This window comes from Coenobita brevimanus, chromosome 45, assembly GCF_032717465.1.
Source record: "Coenobita brevimanus isolate Jiangsu-jjx chromosome 45, ASM3271746v2, whole genome shotgun sequence".
Lineage (NCBI taxonomy): Eukaryota > Metazoa > Arthropoda > Malacostraca > Decapoda > Coenobitidae > Coenobita > Coenobita brevimanus.
Genome location: NC_136998.1, coordinates 36183492 through 36210379, shown reverse-complemented (window position 1 = coordinate 36210379; position 26888 = coordinate 36183492). Strand labels below are relative to the sequence as shown.

The 26888-nt window shown below is 39.3% G+C and overlaps 2 protein-coding genes across 2 annotated transcripts; one reads left to right on the top strand and one right to left on the bottom strand.

The window, feature by feature from the left end:
• Nucleotides 1-4070: 4070 nt before the first annotated feature.
• Nucleotides 4071-13989, bottom strand: LOC145398500 (thiol S-methyltransferase TMT1A-like). The gene is made up of 5 exons (XM_080271376.1): nucleotides 13841-13989; nucleotides 9962-10122; nucleotides 6185-6319; nucleotides 5020-5138; nucleotides 4071-4328 (listed from the first exon to the last, which is right to left on the bottom strand). The coding sequence occupies exons 1-5, from the start codon at nucleotides 13987-13989 to the stop codon at nucleotides 4071-4073; spliced, it is 822 nt and encodes a 273-aa protein (XP_080127502.1).
• Nucleotides 13990-15990: 2001 nt separating this feature from the next.
• Nucleotides 15991-25482, top strand: LOC145398335 (TBC1 domain family member 19). Its single transcript, XM_080271225.1, has 14 exons — nucleotides 15991-16095; nucleotides 17330-17527; nucleotides 18033-18171; nucleotides 18526-18613; nucleotides 19006-19066; nucleotides 19669-19789; nucleotides 20375-20487; nucleotides 21713-21787; nucleotides 22183-22245; nucleotides 22354-22516; nucleotides 23134-23243; nucleotides 23984-24075; nucleotides 24837-25023; nucleotides 25393-25482. Exons 1-14 carry the CDS (start codon nucleotides 15991-15993, stop codon nucleotides 25480-25482), a joined length of 1605 nt encoding a protein of 534 aa, XP_080127351.1.
• The last annotated feature ends 1406 nt before the right edge of the window (nucleotides 25483-26888 follow it).

The following is a 26888-nucleotide window of genomic DNA, read 5'->3' as shown; positions in this document are numbered from 1 at the left end:
CAACTAGTTATGCCTTGGTAATACTAGTTGTACACTAGTACATTGGTTTTGACTAGTTTAAACCAGTTCTTACTAATTTTGGGTTTTAACTGCAACAATACCATAACTGTCCCATCCCCCCCCCTGCACCCTACCACCATTCTAAAGGCCCGTCCAGACGATCGAGCAATGCCCGCGGGCACAAGCGAGCAGTTTGCCTGTTGACGGGCTCACCGCTTGTGCCCGCGGGCAAATGCGTAAATTGCCCGTGGCAATTTACACATTTGCCCGCGGGCACAAGCGGTGAGCCTGTCAACAGGCAAACTGCTCGCTTGTGCCCGCGGGCATTGCTCGATCGTCTGGACGGGACTTAAGTAACAAACCCCAAGCACCAATATCTCCTGACAATGACACAAAAATGCTATTAAACAGTACAGGTTATCTCTGTAAGTGTAAAATGAAATGGTAGTAATCAGAGATAGTTCTTAACGATCAGCATGTACTAACACTGCTTCATATGAGTTGATATACAACTTCCTGGGCCTGAAAATATTGACAAAGCTTTGGCATAAACAAAAAGTGTCACTGATGTCAGCTCAGACCACAATGAGCCTCTAGGTACTGATACAATGTTAGTGGAGGGGGGGGGGAGGGGGGACAAAACTATGCCATGAATACAGGCATACATCTTGAAGAACCTCTACTATAATTACAAACAAAATGTCTGCATAAGCCTCTTTAATCGGAGGGCCTCTTTAAGCTTTTATACTTTCTTATTGATACCACCAAGCAATTTTACTTAGCTTGGGAGACAGACCTTCCTACAGCTGAACAAAACATCCTGGAGGTAGCAAGAATAAATGAATAAAAGAAAAACATAGAGTAATTATGAATCCTACTGAACACCTTCCAATAACAACTATCTTCATAGGCCTGTGTATATATTCTGTTAATGCTTTGAGGCCTGACCATAAATAGGTCTTTGGTAAATGCTGTGCATCTCACAACAACCTGGTCATGCCTGTAGGCTCATTTAAAAACACGAATAAACTACTGTACTCATAATTCTCTTGGGTAACTCTGACTGACTTCTCTATTTTATTAGCATAAATGAAACTGTTATGATAACAGAACTGCTTCTCCAAATACACACAAAATCACTCTAAAGTACTTTGTCTATAACAAATAATGAACAAAATACAGTATCCTAAAACATGGCTAAACAGTGGCTGAATATAGTTATACAGTATGAAGAGCTCCAAGTAATACAATATACTTAACCCTTCAATACATTAATGTCTTCTGACAGAAGATTCTATTAAACTTAGGAGAGCACTGTAGAAGTCAATAGGTTAATGAAGGGTATAATTCAACCCCCTACAATTAAATGTCTCACTTCATCTGAAGAAACTTATATGGAATGGCATGACTTTCTTAAAAATTAAAATGAGCAATCAATTACTTAAATAAATAAATGAATACAATAAAATAAGGTGTCATCATACTCAAAAAGTTAAATAAACAACACAATACTGTCCATCAGTTTGGCATATGTGCACTGTACCAGTTCATTCTGTTCAATATAACTTGTTTCTTTAAAAAATAAATCTTGCTCAATAGACTGGTGCACATACGGTGTGCACGCTCAATATAACTATTAGCAGCTAAAACACTTGAAATACAGTTGTTTTGTTACCTCTATGCATGAGGGAGTGATATGGGAAAATGGGGAGTAGGTTCCACTTCTACAAAGAGAGAACTAAGTCTTGAGATAATAACACCTTTCCTTTACACAATTCAAGTTGGATATAGGGCTGGGATGATGATTATGATTACTGACATATTTTTACTTTACCTCTGGAAACAGGCTCAGATAATTCAGGATTCTCATTAAGGAACTGTCAAATGATTTCTTTTAGACGAGGGATGCACTTAAGCACCAATGATTAACATCATTTTTAACCTTAAAGGATAACCTAAAATGTAGATTTTTTTTCTTTCTACTGCCAGAAAATTTTGTGCAGTTGAGGGAAGCACCCCAGCCCCAAACAATTCAACAGTAACATCAGGAATGAAATTAAACAAACATCATCCTTATCTTATTTAAAATGCCTAAAGGAGTGAGCAGGACTTAAAAGAAAGGGAAAATTAGAGAGCAGGAAAAATGATCATAACCCAGCCTTACTAAGTGTACCACTGGGACTGAAATTAAACAAGTTTCATCCTCATCCTATCCCAAATGAGTGAAGGGGATTAAAAGAAAATTTTAAAAGACAGCAGGGAAAACTATTAACAGAGCACCCAGGGAAATGGATCATACTTTAATCCAATAATAATTCACACATTCACGGTTCTCTGCACTATCCCACAAACCACAGCATTCAGTATATCACTTCAGAACTAACTGTGAGACAAAACTATTTAGTCAACTGTTATGTTTAAAAGATTGCAAGGAAAATTTAAAGTGCATTCTTTGCCATTCAACAAATACATAAACCAGATGCAGATGCAACACTGCTATCTTGAAACAAAGTTCAATTCAATTTTCATAACATTATGAATACCCCTGCACCTGATATACAGTTGTTGACTTGGGCCTGTACTCACAAAATATATTAGCAGATTCCTATGTTAAACAATTTCAAAGGCCCATATTCCCTTCAATTAAAAAAGCTTTCTAACACATCTTCCTAAGTGATTTATAAGTGACCTCACACTGTTCTTCTGCATTATATGAGTCCTTCTAATATCACCATACTCATCACCAATACTGTACAAAAGGAAATCAACCAGCCATATCAAAAAATAAACTGCGAAAGGAAGAGGTGCTAGTGAGCCTCCTTAACTGATAATAATCCCAAAGTCAGTTGATGACAGTCAGAAATAATTTTTTTTACAGTCATACTTTCACACTATAATTATTTTTCTCAAGTTCATCTCTGAAGTGTTTGGTAACTATACTGAGTTCAAATGAAAGCTTAAACAATCTTATATGAAACTTAAAACTCAGTATGTTTTATGAATGTTGTAGTGTACAGGAAGTCCTTATTACAGAGTATGTTGCCCTATTAATGCCCTTTTTTCCAGTAATTCCATAGTGAAATACAAACCGATCACATGTTCAAAGTTCCATTGCTACCTATAAACCTAAATTATCAATTCCCCCCCCCCCAATATACAGTACTAGTTGTATAAGTTATGACGTTTAGGAATACTCTTCTAACATACATAAAAGACTTAGGCTTACACTGTCATTAACTTAGGAAACTCTTTAACACCTCTTTGTCAGTGATTTATCTTACATATTACATCTCAGCACAATATTGTCTTTAATGTTATTTATGGATGGATGGATGGGAGAGATACCATACCAGTACAGAAAAGAGGGGTTGTGAGGTGGAGAGAGGATAACCAAATGGCAAAGGACGGGGTGATACAGAGACAATTTGCTTGCGGCCACCCCCTACAGAATTAAAGCATCTGACAACAGATGGACAAATCAATATCTCTTTAATACCAACATGCTCGCCATCCACTCACTCGATGCAGGGCTGCTCTCAGGCAAATTCCCTTTGCTCTCTTTCTTCCTTCTTCTTCTGTCATTCTTACCTTTACTCTTTCCTCTTCCTTCTGTGTACAAGTGACTCTACACTGAGTGACAAGCCAAACAGTTCCTGTTCATCAGGAAACCATTTACTACGATGGGTGGTAACCATATAACCCAATTATGGCACATGGTGGTTTTGTAGGTAAGTACCGTAAGGCGCTACAGTTGGATTGAGCTTGGGAAGGTTTATATTCAAAGGGTGGTTGGGGTTTACCGTACTACTCACGTAATGCCACTCTGGGATTAGTGAGGCTGGTCACTGTCATCTTAAATGTCAGGATCAACTAGCCTAGTCCCCGGCTCTTACGCTCCTCATGGGGCAACACAGAATTAGATGATGAATGGATGAATGAAACAATATTACATACAGGTACATAAGAATATTAACATGAATGCAGAAACATTCATAAAGAACAGGTGCTAAAGTCTTTTAAGCTAACAACAATATGAGCCTTAGCATATGATTCCTGAAGCCTATTTAGGTCTATTTGGTAACAACCCCCCTCAGATGAGGAGAGCAAACCTGGAGTACAGCAAATGGCATGGGTGCATAGAGATGTTCAGCTTTCACATCAGAGAAACCCACAGCATTGATGGCTGGCAGAGGGTCTCTGTTGACGTGACAACCATCAAACATAAATGGCCAAAAAAACAAGGACAGAGCACGCTGGAAGAACAACCGCATGCCATGCTTTTCTTGGTCCCACTCACGAATGTGCTCCATGAAGAAGTATTTGCCACCCTATGAAAACACAAGAAAAATAATGAATTAAGTAAATCATAAATATAGTACAGTAGTTAATGATAAATTTACAGCTACTAGTATCATAAATAATGGATTGTACAAGGCTAATATAAACACAGTTTGCCAGAAGACTGAAATGACTGAAATCTAATTTGAATAAATGGTTATTTAGGTGTAAGTTAATTACAGTACCTTTTAATGATTCAACTCCATCACAATTCCCTATATCAAGAGGACAGGGGGAGTTCTGCCCAAACACAAGAAAAGCAATACAACAAAAAAGGATGAGAGGAGAGATATGTGAGAGAGAGGAGTGCAAGTTGGATGGAGGGTAGCCAATTGGCAGAGGGCAGGGAGAAGTGATGGGAATTTGCTTGTAGCTATCCCTTACAGGATTCAGGAATCTGGCAACAGACAGATATACAGAAACTCCCAATTCATCTGCATTAGCGCAAAAATTTTAAACTGCCCAGCTTTTGTGATTTACAAAAAAAAAAAAAAAAAAAAAAATACAGTGCATCTTAACTGGAAGACAGGCTGCAATTTATGAAGCAATGTAGAATATAAAGCAGTACAACAATAACAAGCTGGTATTCAAACAGTCACATGGTCACAATTCTAATCCTTTCAAACAATGATAAAAAAAATGCACATATAAGAAGTCTATACCAAACTTGATCATACTCACAGGTGCAAGAACCCTCTTGATCTGACTAATAACCTTAGCCATATCTTTCACACTGCAAAGAACAGCTGTTGTCACCACCACATCAACACTCTCACTCTTCACCATGTCCATGTCTTCACCTGCCAAAGAAATCAAGAGAGATTAATATACTGGTACTGTACAAATTTAGTATTCATCTCTCAATGTATCCTGAAAACAGATGTGGGTAGACCACAACACAGTCTTGGCTACATAACAGTTTGTAGTATAATCAAAATACTGCAATTATAACTTGGTATATAATGTATGGTACCTTCACAAAATGCAGCGAAGGCAACTCTATCAGACCAATGTTCTGTCATAACACAAATAATGAACCTGTTTAATTTCTCCATTACACTACGGTTCATGTAACGTCAATACACAAACACACCATACCTATCACAACATTTATAAATCTGTCTTTTTCATACAGTTCTAATTTTACCCATTATGTGATTAACCCAACTCCAGCTTTGCATGGCCATGATGGGCAGCAACAAAACAGCACTGTTTCCATATGGCTGCAAAGCTGCATCCTACCAACAGCACTGAATATGAAGGTTAAAAAAGAAACAAGTAGTGAAGCGGAACAACTTCCCGTGGTGGCCCCCATATTACCAGCTGACTTCACTCACTGGCTATACCGATACTGTACAAATATCCCTTACCTCCCTCTATATCCCATGAGTGGCTGGTCGAAGGGCAACTTCAGCCTACAGTTCACGTTCAGATCATCCTGGAGTTACACAACAACAACAATAATAATACCAATAACAACAACAGCCACAACAATTGTGATATTAACCCCTTCAATTCAAGGACTTCTTATATTGTATATTATACTCTCGTTATATTATCTACAGATGATTTCAGCTGGTTCAGGAAAGCTTTTTCACAATGGAAGAATGAGACACACCTTTCAATAACCCCTTCAATACAAGATGCAATTCGTATGTTCAGTGAAACTGTCTTGAGATTGCAAGAATAGACCGAAGTGGTTAAAAAAACGACTAAATGGCATTCACCACCCCCGTAAAAAACTACACGATCACACACATTGCAAAAACAAACCATCTTTTGGTCATAAATATTAAGCTACCTGCCTAGACCAGTGTTTCTAGAACATATGAGAACTTAATCATACCTGTAGCTACAATGACGGACTCACTCTTGATATTTGGAAAGTTTGCACGGTTTTCATTGTAGTACTTCTCAAAGTAAGGGTTGGGGTCCACCACAATCAGATGAGAGCCATCAGGGTAATGGGTCAAGTTTGATCCTGGAATTATGGCAACAGTTTATAGTACTCCAACATCATTATCATTCTGATCTTTCTTCCCCCCTAGAGATGAGGTGAAGTAGGATCCAAAAACAAGGCATGAGACAGTATAAAAGTGGGAGAACTATCAATAATGTCAACTGAATGTAATAAAGGGGATAATATTTCCACCTGCAATGCTCTCACTTTTAATTTAAATACTAATACCATTCCAAGGAATGACGCTGATACATTCTAATAACACACCATCATGCACAAATGCATGTTAATGGCCTAACACTGATACATTCTAACACACCCTCATGCACAAATGCATGTTAATCCCTTGAATCTAATAATGCATTTCACTGGTTTATTCTTGCTATCTCCAGATGATTTTTATTGAGCTCTGGTGAGATCTTTCTACTGGAAGGATTAAGTTTAGCATTAATTTACTTCTTCCCTACTTGGGTACTCCCCAAAGCTGAATAACACTGTCTGAAGGTAGCAAGATTGAACTATTATGTCATCTTACCGAAGGTGATAAAAGAATAATCTGAGCTCATTCCTGCCTTGGGATCCTAAGTCATTTAAGACTTGTTGTTCTAGCTTTATGACAAGTTACTGAACTTAACACTTTTCCCCCATTTATCATTGTGTGTGTTTAATTTTAAACCTATTATACCCAAAATATGGTCCATGTGTGTCTAACATGTGAAGCAGCATAAAATGCAGAACCTTAAAAAAAAAATAGCTACTGTACTGCAGTCGCATACAATACATTACCGGTATCGTGTTAATACACATTTCACATGGGAAAATACAGTAGAGCAAACCATCACTAAACCAGACTAAATGCGGAATGACCCAATCTGATAAAAGCGAGAACAGGCAAACTTTTACTGTATCATAATTTTTCCAGACAGGACACCTGTTACTCTCCCAAGCATATGTCTCACTCTCAGCTGAATAAAACTATCTAACATTAGCTGGAGTGGAATACCAAAGTTGTGCTGACCATGAGAGGGTTAATTGTGATAGTATTAACATTCTCAGCCTACTATAACTAACTTATTTAAATGAAATCATCAGCCATCAGCTGAAACAAAATATGACTATGAGATGGTGAAGACTACTGCTCAATACACAAGGAAAAAGTAAAGTACAGTGCAACCATATGAGACTGAGATTATAAAGCCCAGGAGAGTTCATTTCATTTTGTTTTTGAAGGCTCCAACATGCTTGCATGCGTCGGCCTTGGTCACGTAATGGCGGCTCTCCATGCTGCTTGATCTCTGGCAGCTTCCCTATGTAGTCCCTTATCCCTGAGGTCACACTCAATGACCTCATCCCAGGTAATTTTCGTTCTCCCTCATGTTACCCTACCCCTAACACTACCACTTCTCACTTTCTGCACCCAATTATCATCCCCCAATCCTCTCTACATGCCTAAACCATCTCAATCTACCCCTCATCAAAAACACCAATACACTCTTGTTCCATCCTACTTCTCAACTCTTCCATCATGAACCTAGCCCCCCGGGTCTTGCACTCAGGGACACGTTACACATCCACCAAATCATTGCCATTTCTGTATGTCTAAGCCTGCGAATATCCTCTTTCTTTACTGCCTAGGTCTTACTACCATACAGCATTACACTCCTAACACATGCATGGAAACACAGTATTACAGTAATCCCTCGATTATCCAACGTAACAGAGCCAAAGGCACGTCCAGGTAATGATTCTGTATGGATAATGGGCTTCACCCCTGGCCCCCATTCATACATAACCTAACTTTGAAAGCCAGTGTAAAAGGCCAGTACAGTACACTGTATGACACTTGTTCCTGCTGTCTAACACTACTAACTGGTCAAGCAGGCCTATAAAGCACACCCAAGCAATTACCATGGTCAAGCAGACCCATCAACGACAGACAAGCAATCACCACTCAGGGCCATACCCTGCAGTGAAAAAAAAAAAAAAAAAAAAAAAAAAAAAAAAGGCTACAAAAGAAAAATGCAGTGGGTACAGAAAACATACTGGTAAAATGGAATAAAATCATGGAAAAACAGAATAAAATCACGATATGGTTCAGTAAGCTAGAATAAAAGCAACATCAACACTCATGATTCAATCATCCTGCATCAATCTTACCTAGGATCTGCTGCTTCTAAAGTGTCAGCACTACCCTCTTTCTTCTCCCTGGAGGAGAGGCCATCATCACACCCTAGGAAGAGGCATGCAAGGAATAGCAAGGCCTCAAGACTGTAGGGAATAACCATAAAAACCACCACATGTACCACTATAACAACAGTCTGAAAGGAGCTGTTTACTAACACTGTTGCTGGGCGGAAACTGGGAACAACCGAGGGGGTTTCTAGCGGATGCTGGATGAGCTACCCAGCCAGACAGGGCAGTGCCACAGGGCTATTCTTGCCCAGCCAGGCGCGGAAAATGTTCATACGGCTATAATTTCCACCTACACACATGCATTTTGTCCGGATATTACGAAAAAATGTACAAAGAATGGTTTCAAACAACCAGATCACAGGGTCCAGGTAATGGCCATCCGGCTAGAGATTAACTACTGTATACTCTTTTTTACTTTAACTTGCCCTAAAATTGCAATCTCTCCATCTTGAACACTGTGTCGTAATGAATGAGTAACACTAGAATATGATGCTAGTCATGAAGAAGTACCATGGAAAGGATGGCAAGATGTAATGCTGCCCTTATCTGCACCTTAGTTTGTGATATTAGCTACAAAAGAATGAAAATCTGGGTCAAGTTATTGCACAGCAACTACAGACACCAACATACCACAAATAATGCAGAATGATATTGGTATGTGAATGCATATAAATGAGCTAAAACCCTCTGGCTTCATATTTAAAATCTTCAGTCTGGTGATGAATTTTACTGACTTATTTTTCCTGCCTCCTCATGGATTTATTCAGCTTTTGAACAATGTATTGCAGTCAGGGCATAACCAAATGCTTTACCTAACCTCTCCAGTTTAGAAAGTTTCTCCAAAGCTGAATAAAATGGTCTGTAGATAGCACAGAAAAAAATAAACAAACACTACCTCATCAGACTGAAGAAGTTAAATTTCCTGCTGGACCTTGGATGGTGTTTAAATTATATGGAGACCACCATATACACTAGTGCTGCTGTGAAGACTGTTTTGTGTGAGTTTATATGCATGTTACTGCTAAAGGGTCTTACATATTACAGCCCAAAACACTAGTTAAGCACTAACTACGGTACTATACTAGTTACAATGAACTGAGTTTGATATAGTGTAGTCAGAAATTACCGTACCATTAGCTACAAGCTGGGAACACGGATGAATATATAAAACATTACGTATATTACGTATATGAGGGAGGGGGGAGTGAGTTGGGGGGAGGGGAGTCAAATGGTGGGTGACAGAGTGACTTGGAGGCGTTTTGTCTGCGGCCACCCTTTGCGGGATTAGGGCGTCGGGCTATAGATAGATAGATAGAGACGTTGTCCAAGATACTGATAAATTTCACAATGGCATTTTTTTTTTTTTTTTTTTTTTTTTTTTTTAAGGAGCAAAATACAGCAATGGGGGCATGATATCACACTAAAAATAATGTGTACTGAAGGTATAAATGAGAAGAGAGATTCACTTACCAACACCAACACCAATTTCTAGAATTCTGATTGAATTTTCTTTCAGCAGCTCAGGGTCATGTGATTTAACTTCTGCAAGAGGAACAAACAACTCTTTCCTTAGCTGTTCATAATCCTCTTTTTTCATCTGTACTGCTTTACTATTCAACCAAGCAAAGAATCTGGAAACAAGAGAAATGATGCATGATATCTGAAATGGAAACTTTATCCAGCTACGTTTATAAAGCTAACACACTGAAGCTTAGCTAATCAGTATAATTCTCTCTTTTTTCTTGTTTATTAACACTACAGCAAGACAATTCAGCCTAGCATACAATGTTCCTCATAGTGAAGTGTTGTAATTTACAATAAGCCCTTGGGACAAGGTTTTTCTTCTTTCTTTGTCATTAAAAAAAAAAATATATCCTCTGGCTGTATATTAGAATCTGTATCAGCCTGCATGAGATTCACCACAAGACCAGTACTCACAACTGACAAGCTCTGAAACTGTCATAATTTACTGCAGTCATTCAGTATGATACAGTACTGTATACTGTACAGTACACAATCATGTTTTAATCTCATGAGGTCAATACAGTACTGTACTGTACAAACTCAATCTAAGCCATCACATTGTCACTCAGTTGGTGGGCTGCATCCACTTTAATAACTAAATCTTTCCAGTATATAAGAAGTTTGTTTGGTTGGCTCAAAAAAATTTCTGAAGTCAAAATTTTGTAATAGGGGTTTGTTTAACCCGTTAACTGCGCATGGCAGTTTTTTGGAGGTGTCCATGATGCGCAGACATGTGGGTAAAAATGAAATTTCCCAAAGGCCAAATTTTGTCTTAGGAATTGGGAGAACACATGCCAAAGTATATAGTAACGAAATATTAGCTCAATATTTACCTTGGTAAAGCCATGGATGAACATCAAAGTGTCTGATTCCCAATTGGAATGTACCATATTTTTTTTTTTTTTTTTTTTTTCCGGTTTCGGTTTTGAAGGCTCAAACAAGCTTACATGGGTCAGCCTTGGTCATCATGGCACTATATTCGAAATTCATCTGCGCAGCCGGGGCTGTATTGAGCAGTTGCACTCAGAACAGCCCAGGCTGTATAGAGCAGTTAACGGGTTAAAGAGGATTTACTGTATTCTGCTTAGAAAAGCCTACTTGCATTAGCTAAAAGAGTTAATGATGATGACATCTAACTCTTCCAGTTTGAAAAGTCTCTCCTAACTAATATAATTAAATGGTGCCAATAATCAAACATACCGGTACTCATTGTATCAAACTGTTTTAAAAAGTTTGTCATATTATTTGGACATCAGTAAGTTTCATACAGATGGGTAGCCTACTGCATTCACTGATCTTAACTGTTTACTTCACATGTTAAATATACAACAGAATAAACCCTACATATGAAATAGCTATAAAAAAAAAAGTATAGTATGTAGGTTTCCATATTCAGTACAAAAAGTAAATAAATAAATAAATAAATGGTGGCCAGAGTATGTGGGATTCCACATGTACAGAATGTTATTCATCCACTAATTAAGGCCATAAAAGGGTCTTGGTCACAGAAGCTACAAGCAATGCAAGCAGCACGGTATGTATATGCATGACTGTGACCAGAAGAACAAGCACATTCAACAGGCATTATTCCCTCCATCCTCTGCCTCTCATTGTTGCCTACTGTATTTAGTGACCTTGAGACATACAAGTCTGTATTTTTAAACTTTCTTGAGCTACCAAACATTTTTACAACCAAACTAAAGTGAACTAACATCCTTTGGTTGAAATCACTTTTACTCCAGGCTATTCTTGCTGTGACCAGATGCTATTACAATATTTGGCTTAAGGACGACCTCCTGTAGGGAAGGAGCTTAATGAACGCTGTATCAAATCCCCTCGGTTTGAAGAGCCTCACACAAACTGAATAACCTTGTATCGAGATTATAACAATGGCACTGAACAGGGATGCCTTCATGTGGTGGCACTGATATAGCCATGCGGTGTCACTGTCTGGTTAAGCAAATGAACCTCAGTTCCCTCTCTATTTCCTATGGTGGACTGCAGGAAGAATGCATCTTCAGTCTGTAGACCACTCGGCTCACATTTCAGATGACCCTGGGGCAACAACTACTACTACCGTACTAACAATGAATCAGAAAATATGTCATCTTATAATACAGGTACAGTATCATGAAAAATAATTTAAAAAAAAAACAATATTATTCCTTATAGCTAGTATTTAACTGGCATGGATATTTATATATTGTAAAAATAAGTTAAGACCATTTATGAATTAGATGCATGGAGTTAACTGCTTGCTATTCTCTCCCCCTCTCATCATTACCCAACTTTATCTCTCTCCCTCCCTTACTCACTCATCTTTATCTCATTTTTCCTCTCACCCACCCTTACTCTCACACATCTCACTTTTCCTCTCTCCCATTCTTATTCCCTACCTTTACCTCACTTCTCTCTCTCTCTCTCTCTCTCTTTACTTCACTTGGCTATCTTCTCTCCTTATTCCCTCATCTTACCTCACTTATCCTCTTTCCCTCATCCTTACATCTCTTTTCCTCTCTTATACTCTATTACTTAACCTTTCCTCTCTCCCTCAATTTCCATTAGTTCTAAGTATCACCCACTCTCTGTCTCCCTTCTCTCACTTTAACAATTTTTTTTTTTGGTATTACTATAGTTTCAGCCAAAACAGAATTACAAGATTTTGATCTGTTTTGGGGGTATTTTAGACAATTCTGAGACACTATTCTTCTATGCCATTTTTGTCACAAATTATTTCTATTTTACTCTCGAACGTTAGGATATGTTATCTTCAAGAGTAAAATAAAAATAATGTGTGACAAAAATGCCACAGGAGAAAAGTGTCTTAGAACTGTCTACAATACCGAAAAAATGGATCAAAATCTCGCAATTTTGTATTTGGCTGATACTATAACTTTAACATACTCACCCTGCCCTAGAGTAGGACAGGAGCTCTGGATGATGATGATGATGATGATGATGATGATGATTTTCTTGTTAACCAAATATTATTCTGACAAAAAAGAAATTATTCTGACAACAAAAAAACATATCACCAAGGCAACCAATATGAAATAAAACTATACAGTATTAACACTCCCAGACTCTTATGATTCACTTTCATCTGAATACAGTATAGCTAATCACTGCAAAGAAGCTGGAATAAAATACCGGTACACAGAACTCATAATGAGCAGGATATGGGTTCTCTACAGCAGTCAAAAAGAAAGTCCTTTGATCCTGGTATCTATTTAATGTTAGATATCTACATAAAACAGGCATAATTATTCACCAAACTGGCTACTGGCTGACGTTGGCAGAATCTTTACCCATTCCTTATTTCTAGCTTTCAGAGGTGAGCTTATAAATATCCCCAGTAGCTATGGTAAAAAGAGGCATAATAACAAGTAACCTGTGAAATACCAATTTCAACGGAAAATACGGAAAGGCCGCACCCGTTTCATAAATAATTAATAAAACTGGCACCTATATCAGAAAGAATTTTCTTTGTTCCCTCAAAAACTAAATTATAATTTTCTCTAATGAAGATTGCTAAAATTACCCTGAAAATGAAATTTTTAAAATTCGAACAATAATTAATTCTGAACATGAAAGAAATAGTGAATATGAACACTGACTACATGGGACTATAGATTATACTGTGATCTTGGTCAAATCTTAATTCCCAGATATATAATCTGCAGAAAGTTGTGCAATAGATGATCTAGCCAGCATTACAGATACCGTCATCTGGCCTTAAATTACACCTCTGGGGGATACATAAATTGGAAGGAATGGTAAATGATGCTAGATTATACACACCTCTTCCTTAAACCCGTTCCATACTTGGCAGTGATGAGTACACCAACAGCAATACCCAGTCCTCCGTACACTACCTCCTTACGATTCTCTGCATAGTCCTTTATGACAGACGACGCCTGCCTTATATTTTCATATATTACAGTTTCTTTCGGCAGAAAATCAAGAGATATCATCCTTTCTACCAAGAGATGTGCCAATTAGACAAACAAGACCCCACTGACAGCCACACTCTACCACCACCCCCAAAGAGATAGCCATCAGCTGATAGTGTAGAGAGGACAAGGTCAATCCCAATTATCATGATGACATTTACATTTGCCCAATATTAGTGCCTTGTTACAAAATTAAATAAAGCTAAATCAAATCAACAAATGCATTATGAATGGTGGTATATATCATCATCACACTATAAAAATAAATATAGCAGCAACGTTGCTAAGCAACGCCTGTAAACAACTCCAGGTTAATACTAGAACCTACAGTACAAGGAAGTCTGTTCCATGTGTTTGAGTTCTCATCACATTCCTACAGCTCTTCACTAGCATCACATCATATACGCTTTATTTTCAGGAAGGATAATAATTGTTGTCTTGATATCTTTGTGTACGCTGGCTAAAACTCTAATAGCGTGTTATCCGTCTGAGCAATTTATATATATATATATATATATATATATATATATATATATATATATATATATATATATATATATATATATATATATTATCGCCACTTTACCCCTAAGAACGGTGCTGAAAGTAGCAGTAGTAGTAGCAATAGTAGTAGTAATAATAATGGTAGTAAGAGTAACGGCAGTAGTAATTTTAAGTAGTAGCTGCAAACCAAAGGCTTATATGAATGTGAAGCCAGTGGACTCCAGACCCTACTTCCCAGTCCACCATCCTCCTTTCTTGGGATGGGGGGCGGGGGATTGAGGGACGTACTCTGTACAACCTCCACAGCTCCTTCGCCCGGTCAGATCAGTACCATCACGTGAAGGCATCCCTCTCCAGCACCACGTAATGTAGTAATCACGGGAAATGTTGCAGTTAAATGGCAGTTACTTAAAGCCTATTTAGCGCTTGAGAAAACAGTTTGAGGGAAGATCTCCAATTGCAAATGAGAAGGTTGAGGAATTTATTCAAAACTGAATATACTTTGTTAAACAAGGAGTGAAACTGTACACATTAACTTAGCCTACTGACAATCACACACACACACACACACACACATACACACACACACACACACACACAGCAAGTGGACGTGATGAAACCTAAATCCTGTGGCCGCATACAATTATTCCACGTCAACTCTGTAGCTAAGGGTAAACATGATATCATACTTCTATAAATTAAAGTAATAAAAATGTTTCTTTCACTACCTCGACAAGTTCGATTAAATTCAGAAAAAATTTCGGTGTTAAATTGGAGGGAGTTGTATCGTTGAAGCTGAGGAAAGAGATGGTAGATTGGCGGTGATGGTTCTGACATATGACCATAAAGTCTAGCCATTCTTATACCCTGTTCACTTTTACTTGGCCAAAAATCGCAATCTCTTCGTTCTAAATGCTGAGCTATAGCATGAGATATAGAATATGATACTGGTCATGAAGAAGTGTTGCAGAAAGCGTGTGGAATCGTAGCACTGACCTTTTTGCCACTGACCTAAGCAAAATAAATTACAAAAAGACTCACCTCTGGGCCATGTTAAGGTGAATGAATTATTGGATGCGAGATACTTTTATTGCCTTATTTTCTTTACTGTCAGACGATTTTACTCAGTTTAGAGTCGACTTTTCGGACTGGGAAAGTCAGATTTAACCTTCATTACCACCTTCACTGCAAATGTCTCCCATGTGCTAATTTAATCATCATGCTCTAGAAAACAGGAGCAATAAGCTTTTTGCCTTCAATTAAATTGAATAAACGGATTCTACGTAAAGTCTGGCTACCATGAGGTCAGTGTGCCTGGTAATCTATTGGCTAAAAAAAAAAAAGAAAAAAAAACTTGATTGAAGTGAAGAATCTGCCTTGTGCGCACTTGTTCATATCATACATCATATATATACGTAGAAATTTATGGAGGAAAATGTTAGTCTACAATCTGTACATATTATTCCAGGTGATATTTGTGTGTGTGTCCAGGAGCTGTGATACAGGAGGGGTGTAAAGATGTTGCGTCACGAGCTAGGCACCAACATCACTGCCATCGTCAACAGACTGGCCTCAGAGCTACAGAACACACCCTTCTATCCAGACTTCCTCGCTGATGTGCAGGTCGGGTCAAGCTCTGTCCGGGCCTCGCAGTTGTTTCCAATCCATGTTGTTTACAATCTTTACTGTAAACCTTTAAATGATGAATGTTTTGGGATTAACTTAAAATCGTAACCTTTGAATATTCTTGAGGACTATCATGGCTATCTATCTATCTATATACCTAGGCTGCTTCCCCCAAGGAAAGGGAGGTAGCCGAGACAGGACGACTCACTCTCCATTTACTCATCCATTCAAACACATTCATTTGCATCTTAGCCCCAAAGGGGAGAACGGACAGATCCTCACCGCACCACACCGCACCAGGGTCAACTGGGCAATGCAATCAGTGACATCCGCAGCAGGGCCCGACAGCAGAACTGGTTTACCCCTGCCACATCATAACAGACCCATCCCCTTACCCGCACCTGACCTGACTAGCTGATCAGACCAAATGCGGGAGAATATCCCCTCAGGGCTGCGTCATCACTTATTCATTCACAATTTCTCTCCATTTATTTCTGTCACGCACAGCCACTCTTCCTTGCTCAACAGACATCCCTCTCGCATCCAGCGCTCTCTTCACACTGTCCATCCATCCTATTCGTGGTCTTCCTCTCAGCCTTACACCTCTCACATCAGATCTAGTTATCTTTTTCACCAATCGCTCATTATCCATTCTCTCCATATGTCATGGCTATAGTCACACGATTTATTTTAAGCTAACAGCTTCCAAAGGGTTAGACGATGGAATAACATGCACAGTGGTATGAAGAATGATAAATTTGAATTAAAATCTAGACATTCAAAGATGGGGCTTTCATGTACGTGTGGATACTGTATACAGCATACGATCTACGCATAAAGGTATTGTGAATGAATAATTATTTTAATAAGTGTCCCTACGTGTCAAGTGGGTTGGTAGAGGGTTAGTGCCCCTCCCTGTAAAACAAATAACTCGGAGTCAAATGGCCACCCCGTACGGGATTATGGTGTCTGGCAATGGATGGGTGGATGGTGTATTTTCAGACATTCCACAGAAATCTTCAAGTTCGAGAATTATGATGTAAGATTTTTTTTTTTTCCAGCAAAGTGTGATTTGGAGGCGAGTACCGTCTATCTGTCTATTCATCTACAACTATCAGCCACTTTATCTATCTACTTATTCAGCAACTATTATCTACCACTTCCCCGCCTGTCTGTCTAACCATGCAGCCATTACTATTAAGCATTACCAGTGTCTCCCCCAATGCTACAGACAACAATGGCGACACAGAACTTCAGCAAGGAGCGTTTTGGTGCTGAGTGCTATGAGTGGGCACAGGGCACATCACTCGACACCCGCCTACGCAACGCACTCTACCACCTCATGCACGTCCAACCCACACTCCTAGCCAACCCGGACACACCTAGGCAGGTTCTCAAGGAGCCTCTCACCTATATCAGGAAAGCACAGGTGGGTGATGATCTCATTTCCTTCTAAATAATAATAATAATAATAATAATGATAATAATGATGATGATGCTAATAATAATAATAATAATGACAACAACAACAATAATAATGAGTTACGGAGCCATTTGCAACATAACTGGTGGACGATGGGCTTGTCATACCCCTGCGCCTGTATTAATATTATTATTATTATTATTATTATTATTATTATCATTATTATTACTATTATTATTATTAACTTATATGTTACATGGAACCAACGTGAGTGATCATTTAGTGTGCCGTAGGTCTGCATTTACCAGTGGTGGACATTCAAAGCTGATGCTGGTAATACTATACACTCCACACTCGTTTAGTCTGAACAAAGAGTAAACCATCTATTTGTTATTAATTTGGTCAGAGTAATTTACCACTCCTACGTTCATTTAATTAGAGCAAAGAGTAGACTGCCCATTCCACACCCGTTTGGTCAGAATAAATCTCTCATCCACACTCACTTGGTCAGAGTTCGTGGGAGCGTCGTTTGGTAAAGTGCGTGAACAGCATGGCGGCGGAGCTGAGTCTACCACTTGCCAGACGAAGGACCAAACAGGAGAGAGAGGACTTTGCCGAGAGATGGGCTGACCTATCCACTGATGAGACAGGTACGGTTAGGCTAGGTTAGGTTAGGTTAGGTTAGGTTTGGTTAGGTTAGATTAGGCTAGGTTGGGTTAGGTTGGTTAGGTTAGACTAGGCTAGGTTGGGTTAGGCTAGTATAAGTTAGGACCAAGCTTGAGAGGGAGGACTGCAGAGCGATGGGTTGACCTATTCACTGATGAGAGGGGTATGATTAGGTTAGGGGTGGGTTAGGTCAGGTTAGTTTTGGTTATGTTAGGTTAGTTAAATTAGGGCCAAGAAGGAACTGTTGAACGTTTCCTTATTTTCGACGGACAGCATAATCTCCCATGGTCTAATTCTGCATATCTTTATCTTGATTTATTTCCTTATCTCTCCACCAGACCTGACCATGATAAGACCCGTGTATGCGCCAAAGGACTTCCTCGAGGTGCTGGCCAGCCTCAGAAACCCCAACTACGACGAGGCAGTGTAAGTAGCCTACTTCCCTGACACCGTAAGTGGACATTCGTGTGTGTGTGTGTGTGTGTGTGTGTGTGTGTGTGTGTGTGTGTGTCAGATAGGTAAACCGTCTGTGTGGCCCTAGGTATGTTTGTGTCTTTGCAAGTAGACCAGTGTGAGCGCAGGTAGACGAGTGTATCCGTAAGCAGTACCTACGTAAACTTAAATAATATATAACTACATTACCTAAATGCACACAAAGATATTGTTATTCAAGTTTCTTAGTGGTAATCCAGTATCGAATAAAAGAAAATAGCAAGCATCATCACAGCATATACTATTGTGTATACGAAAATCTGACCAACGTTTTCGCTTGTGTATCTGTCTTCAGAATAAGTAACTTATACTTTCTTCTTCTTCAGTGAAGAGAATTTGTGGGGCAGCATACAACTACCTCTTAAAATGAACGACCTCAAGGGTTTGGTAAGTGGCATTGTGTGGGAAAAATAAGAGAGTTTGGGGAGGTGATAGAGAGACACAGGGCTTGACTTCATTATCTAACGCTTCGGGCTGCACAGAACCCTACTTCAGAGAGTCTGTGTGACCCTAAACTTTAGAGAAAATAAAGAAATCAAGCTCTAACCTGTGTCTCTCTCCCACCCAACATTTCCACTTGTCGTAATGGATCATCCTCATAAGAGATTTGATGATGAGAAAGTGTGAAAATATCTGATTAGTCAAAAGTAATATTTTAGTGTGTTTAAGTCAGAGCTAGAAATTACTGTGAGATTTTTTGCTAGCTAACCACAAAGGGAAAATTTCTAACCTAACCTAATGTAACCAAATAACCTGAATTAATACTGCTTTCCGTTAAATGGAATAGGGTTGCAACGATGATGATAATGATGATGATGATGAGGAGGAGGAATAGGAAGAGGAGGAGGAGGAGGAGGATAATGATAATGATGATGAGGATGAGGATGAGGAAGAGGAGGAGAAGGAGGAGGAGGAAGAGGAAGAGGATAATAATAATAATAATAATAATAATAATGATAATGATGATGATGAAAAACCTCCCTGGGCAGATTGACTTGTACGGAGAGCTGGCATGCTGCTGTAAACACACTGGACTGGACGAGACTGTGGTGGGAGAGTACAAGCCTAATCTCACCCTAGCAGAGGAGAGGCTCATACTGGGGCAAAAGGGTTAGTGTGATCTCTGTTTACCTCTATGCTGGTGGAAAATAGGGTTAGTGTGATGATGATGACGATGACGAAGACACTGCACGATAATGATGATGATGATGATGACAAACACATTTCTAGCTTGAGTCTATAGCCACCTTTCTTTTTTTATTTTGACTCCGCCTTCCAAAAACCCTGGTATAACGAAGGGGGTTAAAATTAGTGTAACCTTTCTTAGCCTAAATATATATCATTGATTTTTTCTTACCTTTACACTCTGGTGGTGTGGGTGCGTCGAGAGGTGATCAAGAACAGGCTATCTATCTATCTGGCCATCTATATAATTATCTATCTGTTTATCTACCTGTCTATCCATTCATCCATCCATCCATCAATTCATCCATCAATCTGTCTATCAATCCATCCATCCATTCATCCATCCATCCATTTATATCTACCTGTCTATCTGTGTCTTTTTCTCTCTGTCTATCCATCCACCCATCCACACATCTACACATCAGCTAACAAACTCAGCACCCCTTAATTCAAAGAAACACCTAACCTGCCTCTCTCTCTTTCTTTTTTCATCCGATGGGACTGGCGTAGTGGTGGAGAGGAATCACGGTCCCCTGAGCCGAGAATTAATAAAAAGCGGCTGTCCTACCAGTCTAAGAGGAACGCTGTGGCATCAAGTGTTGGGCCTGGAACTGACGGAGAAGGTGTGAGAGAGAGAGAGAGAGAGAGAGAGAGAGAGAGAGAGAAGTGTACGATAACTGCGTGTCTGAATGTATGATAAAGGCATGTCTGTATAATAAATAGTAACTACTTAATATATGATAACTGTACATTATGTCTGAATGTATGATAGATTATAAGTACTGAATATATGTGAGAAATGTATATCTGAATGTTTGATAAATGATAAGTACTGAATGAATGATATATGTATGTCTGAATGTATGATAAATATATATCTACTGAATGTATGATAAAACTTGATATATTATAACTACTGAATGTATGATAAATATATATCTACATAAATGGTAAAATCTAGCTACCGTATGTGTGATAAATAATAACCACACACTGTGTTATAAATGTTATCTACTCAGTGTCTGATAATTAATAACTGATAACTGTATAATAACTAATAACTACAGATTAACTATAGTAGGACTCGCGCACGTTTGCGGCTGTGGTGTGGTCCGCACCTGTGTACAGTGTTGCTACGTTTTCTATACCGTTATCTCTCTCTCTCTCTCTCTCTCTCTCTCTCTCTCTCTCTCCTGGCGGGAAATGTGAGCCACCCTGAGTACTTTTGATTCTTTTATAAGTTATTTATAATTGTGCTTTCATTTGTTAATTTGGTTTTGTTATATTTAGTGATGCCGACAATGCATTCAATGCATGCCCCTCTCCTGCCTCTCTCTCTCTCTCTCTCTCTCTCTCTCTCTCTCTGTAGGGAAGCTATCTGTCAGTGCTGCCACTCACAAGAATTATATGAATTATTTCTTTTACTTTGGATATTGGCATATTTCTTCTTTTTTCAGGCTCATTCTATTATATCCATAACTGTAATATTATTAACCACCCTAAAACTACGCTAAAAAACATTAAAAGTGACTGCTATTTCTTTTAGCAACACTGTACAATATGTATGCCATGTTTCTGTGTTACTGTATAAATATTTTATGCATAATTAGATTACTGTTGATTCATCCATCAAAATACACAAGTGTAAGTTTTATTCATCTGAATTTATCGAATTTGTGATGCCTTGTACATAAATAGCTTCCGTTTCACATCGCAAGTTGAGGAAACGTGGCACCATTGTAAACAGGTGCGAGCCACACCACAGGCGCTTACGGGCGCAAGGCCGACTATAATAACTGCTAACTGTTCTCTCTCTCTCTCTCTCTCTCTCTCTCTCTCTCTCTCCAGCATTACAAGTACTTCGACGAGCTGGTAAAGGCTGTCAACCACCATGAATTGCTCGTTGACAAGTTAATTATGAAGGTGAGAAATTTCGCCTATAGTCCGTTCACTTTAACTTGTAATTCAGATGTTAAGTGACAAAAACAGAGTGCTGACTTCAAGAGCCGTATTCTCGTCAAGGAAGCTCCGTAGCACCTGGTCCTTAGTGATTTACTCTGCCTGTTACACTTTACTACACTCTTGTATGTTGATTTATGAACAGTATGGCGTTGTTGTTTTAGATTTTCCTCCCTTTGGGAGGACCAGGCCAAATATGGTAGTGTGGCGATATTAGAAGGATTTTATTACAACGGAGAAGAGGACTGTAAGGTGTAATAAGCACAATAAATCTCTTAGGAAAAGGTGTTATGGAGCTTCCTTAACTGACAGGAATTTATTTATTTATTTTATTTATTTATTTATTTTAACCCCTGCAGGACATTCAACTGACCGCCTCCAACGATGATCAGTACTTCGTGTTTGAGGACATATTGTTTCAGGTAAGCCTCAGTAACGAAAAATAAGATGATGATAATAATAATAATAATAATAATAATTATAATAATAATAATAATAATAATAATAATGAAACCAATTTGTTCCCTCAGGTGCTTCTGTGCTTCTTCCGCGACACCGAGGTTCTCAGCCATTTCGAACACAGCAGCGCCTCGCCTCCCCTAGCGGTGGCCCGAGGAAACACACCTACGCCCGAGAACCTGGTGGCCTATCCTCCATGCGGCATCATACCGTTCCACGGATTCACTATGTACGGTACGGTTCGGTTCAGCTATTCTTGGTTCTTTTCAGCTGTTTGGGGTTCGATTTTCACGTTGAACGGTACGGTTCAGCTATTTTGGATTCAGTTTTAACTATTTACGGTACGGTTCATCTATTTGGGGTTGGATTCGCTGCCCTGATTAAGAACTAATTTTCCCAAACAATTTCTCTTTGAAATTCGCCTCCCCAGATTAGTTTCTCCCCAGACTGCAACCCTACTCACCTTTTTATGGAGGTAAAATGAGACTGATGATGATGATGATGATGATAATGTTCACGATGTTGACAATGATGATAATGATTTCTTAGAGGCCCTTTCTAATCCACATGAAACAGTTTGATGTTAAAAAAGTATAAAACCTGGACGGCGACACAATACTGAACGATTTAATAAGGCTGTCTTAAAATTCTTAATAAAATTGTCTGCCAGGAGCAAAAATAAATGATGAAAAAAATTACTGATCTGACAGGGACAGCGGATACTGGTTTTAAGTCATGAATTGTGAGAGGTAACTTTGTAAACTGAATGAAATGATTTGGTGATCTCTCTCTCTCTCTCTCTCTCTCTCTCTCTCTCTCTCTCTCTCTCTCTCTCTCTCTCTCTCTCTCAGCTGCTCCCCTAAGCTGCCTGTACGAGGACCCCGTTCACCTGTACTTCACCTTCAGAGAGATGTACTGCAGATACTGGTACCGCCTGCATATTATTACCAGTCACTCACAGGTAATTCTGCTACTACCACTACTACTACTGCTACTACTAGTAATGATGATGATGATGATGTTTACCAGTTGTTTTCTGTAATAGATATTACGAAATAAAAGTTTGATTGATTGACTACTACTACTACTACTACTACTAATAATAATAATAATAATAATCCATCCATCCATCATCCAATCTAACGTTGCCCCATGATGAGTGTAGAAGCCCGGGGCTAGGCAAGTTGGTCCTGACATTAATTTAAGATGAGTGTTAATAATAATAATAATAATGATAATGATAATAATAATAATAATAATAATAATAATAATAATAATAATAATAATAATAATAATATTAATAATAATAATACGGTGATTATATTATTAAGTAAAATTATTAAACGTAGACTCAGAATACGAGTACATGCTTAGACAGACAAACAGACATATACACTGCACTATAGATATATGCTGGTTCACTAACACACACACACACACACACACACACACACACACACACACACACACACACACTTACAGAAGTCATACAGAACAGTTCAAAAATAATATCGTATAACCATGTCTGCCTAGCTTTCTTCGTGTTGTTGTATTATAACAATTTTCCATTGGTTATACTTGCTAATCTTCCTCTTTTATATTCCCGTCACACTCACTCGTCTCTCTCTCTCTCTCTCTCTCTCTCTCTCTCTCTCTCTAGTGCTGATAGTATAGAAACTAACTTTTTTTTTTTTTTTTTAGGGTGCCGTTGCTTTGGCCCTTCAGTTCGAGTTGTTGTTGCAGAGCTGTGAGACCCGCCTTTGGCAACACTGCACCACGATGAACATACAGCTGTGAGTCACTTGGCAACACTGACGACGTGGATTATCAGTATTCTCAGTCGTCAACACAGTATTCTCAGTGGCAAACACAGTATTCTCAGTGGCAAACACAGTATTCTCAGTCTTAAACACATTATTCTCAGTCTTAAACACAGTATCCTCAGTCGCAAACACAGTTTTCTCAGTGGCAAACAGAATTCTCAGTCGCAAACAGTATTCTCAGTTGTAAACAATATTCTCAGTCATAAACAGTATTCTCAGTCGTAAACACACTATTCTTAGTCATAAACACAGTATTCTCAGTCGCAAACACAGTATTCTCAGTCGTAAACACAGTATTCTTTTCTTTGCAGGAAAGACAAGGAGGCTGTCGGATCTACCCCTATCCCCTCTTGCATCTTCCTAAATAGATCTTAGTTACGGGACGATAATTACAGCAGGTTATAACTTTTTTCTGCAGGATGATCAGGGGAAGGACTATAAAATCTTCCCTTGTCTAGTTCTTCCTGTAAAATCATATACAATTTACAGAGGGGAATAGGTTGTAAATAGGGCTGAGAATCGCGCCTCTGGTTACACGTATCCATGTACAGTCGCCTGCAAAAGTATCGTTCCTCTTCTTTTCCATCAATAGTTCATTATTAGCCTGGATAAAATTGCTTATTTTGTGTGTGTGTGTGTGTGTGTGTGTGTGTGTGTGTGTGTGAGAGAGAGAGAGAGAGAGAGAGAGAGAGAGAGAATCAAACTAAATGGGATCCAACTCTCCTCCCCAGGCTGTCAATCGTGTTCAAGTGGCTGGTGCGTGGGTTCAGCGGTTATCTGGTGCCTGATCAGCTGTTCCACCTTTGGGATGTCATACTGGCCTGGGAGAGCCTCGAGGTCCTGCCTGTCCTCGCTCTCGCAGTTGTCAGCTTCAGGCGCGAGAACCTCATGGATGTGACCTCGCAGCAGGCTGCCGAGGTAGGTGACTAGGGAAGGGTTTGGGGTGTAGGGTTCTATAGTCCATTCCCTTAAATTGCCTGAGACTTCTCGTCCTTTTTTCAGCTTTGTTTCACGTAGCTCAGTGGTAGGAAAATATAATACTTAGGCTCTACATCCTTTCCATTGTACTTCTTCGTGACTGGTATCTTAGACTAGTGTTAATCTATTGTTACAACTCAGTATTTAAGGCGGAGAGATGGTAGTTTTAGGTCTGGTTAAACTAATGGTGCTTAATGGTGTTGAATCGTACCTAACTTTGCTTAATGATATCTAATTTAGTGTCATCTAAGTGTCTAATGATATCCAACAGCATCCAATCGTATCTAACCGTTCCTTCTATCGTCACAGGCGGTTCTGGCGGACATCACAGCCATCAAGGTCATTCCTCTGCTCAAGCTGGCCCTCGCGTCAGACAGATCCAGAGACAGAGAGAGCTGAGGGGATGGACTGGGGTTAGAGCTTTGCCTGTCGACTGTGGCAGGGGCTGAGTGGGTTATAGGGGAGGCAGGAAGGTTAGATGAGGGCTAGGTGAGCTGGGCATGGGCTAGGATAGGCAGAGATTATTGGGTGGGGGGGGGTAGGAAGTGCTGAATGGGGCAAGGAGGGGACTTGTAGCGGTAGGGTGGGTCTAAGAGAGGCAGGGCGGGGCTAGAAGGGGAAGGGTGGGGTTAGGTGGGCTGGGTGTAACTAGAAGGGGAAGGGTGGAGTTAGGTGGGGCTGTGTGGAGCTAGGAGAGGAAGGGTAGGGTTAGATGGAGATTGGTGTTTCTAGGAGGGGAAGAGTGAGGGGTTAAAGGGATGGATGAGGTTTAGTTAGATACAGGAGATATTTTCAAAGACAGTCATGCATAAAGACTGTCATGCTTAGAAAGGCAAAGTAAATAGATAAGTACGATTGATATGGGCGGGCAGAAAGACATTTAGAGAAAGACAATTAAATGAAGGTAAATAATATAACCATGGTAGACAGGTACTATGCAAATCAAGTAGAGTATAAGGAGAGTTATATATGATGGCATGGGTAGATGAATAGAAAGAAAAATAAATCAGTTATATACAGTAGACATGGAAGGTAGACAGATATTACGCAAATTAAGTACAGTATACGGAGAGTAATATAATGACCTCTCTGGGTAGGTAACTGTAAAAACACAAGTATGCAGGGTTAATAACACACGCAGTTTTTAAATAAGGCGCTGAGAAATAAGCAGATGCATATTTTTGCTCAGTCTATCGTGACGTAAATTCTTTGGATATGGGGTCAGTGGAGGACTAATGTAATCGCAGACACACACACACACACACACACACACACACACACACACAGTCTCTCTCTCTCTCTCTCTCTCTCTCTCTCAAATCACCTATAGCGTCTAGTTCTTAACATAATCTAGAAATTCTGCAATCAGTAGAAGATCCTAAAAAGAAATTATGCTTTATTTTTGCTTAGAAGTGCATCTCTCTCTCAGTAGGAAAATTAATAGCAATAAAACGTAATTGAAATAATGTCCTTTTAATTTACCTTTATGCATCTGAAGGTGGTATTCAGGGAGAGAGAGAGAGAGAGAGAGAGAGAGAGAGAGAGAGAGAGAGAGAGATCACTGAGCCTCCTACGCTCACGCTGTCCTCCATGTGATACCTACTTGGGTGAGGGAAGAGGCGGGTGTGGGAACTGGTCAGGTGTGCACAGGTAAGTGACTTGTAGTGAGAAATAGGTTGCGGCAATCACTCCACGATCTGTCTGTTTGTGTGTCGGTCGGTTTCTCTCTCTCTCTCTCTCTCTCTCTCTCTCTCTCTCTCTCTCTCTCTCTCTCTCTCCCTGGACCCTTAGCTGGAAAAAAGATC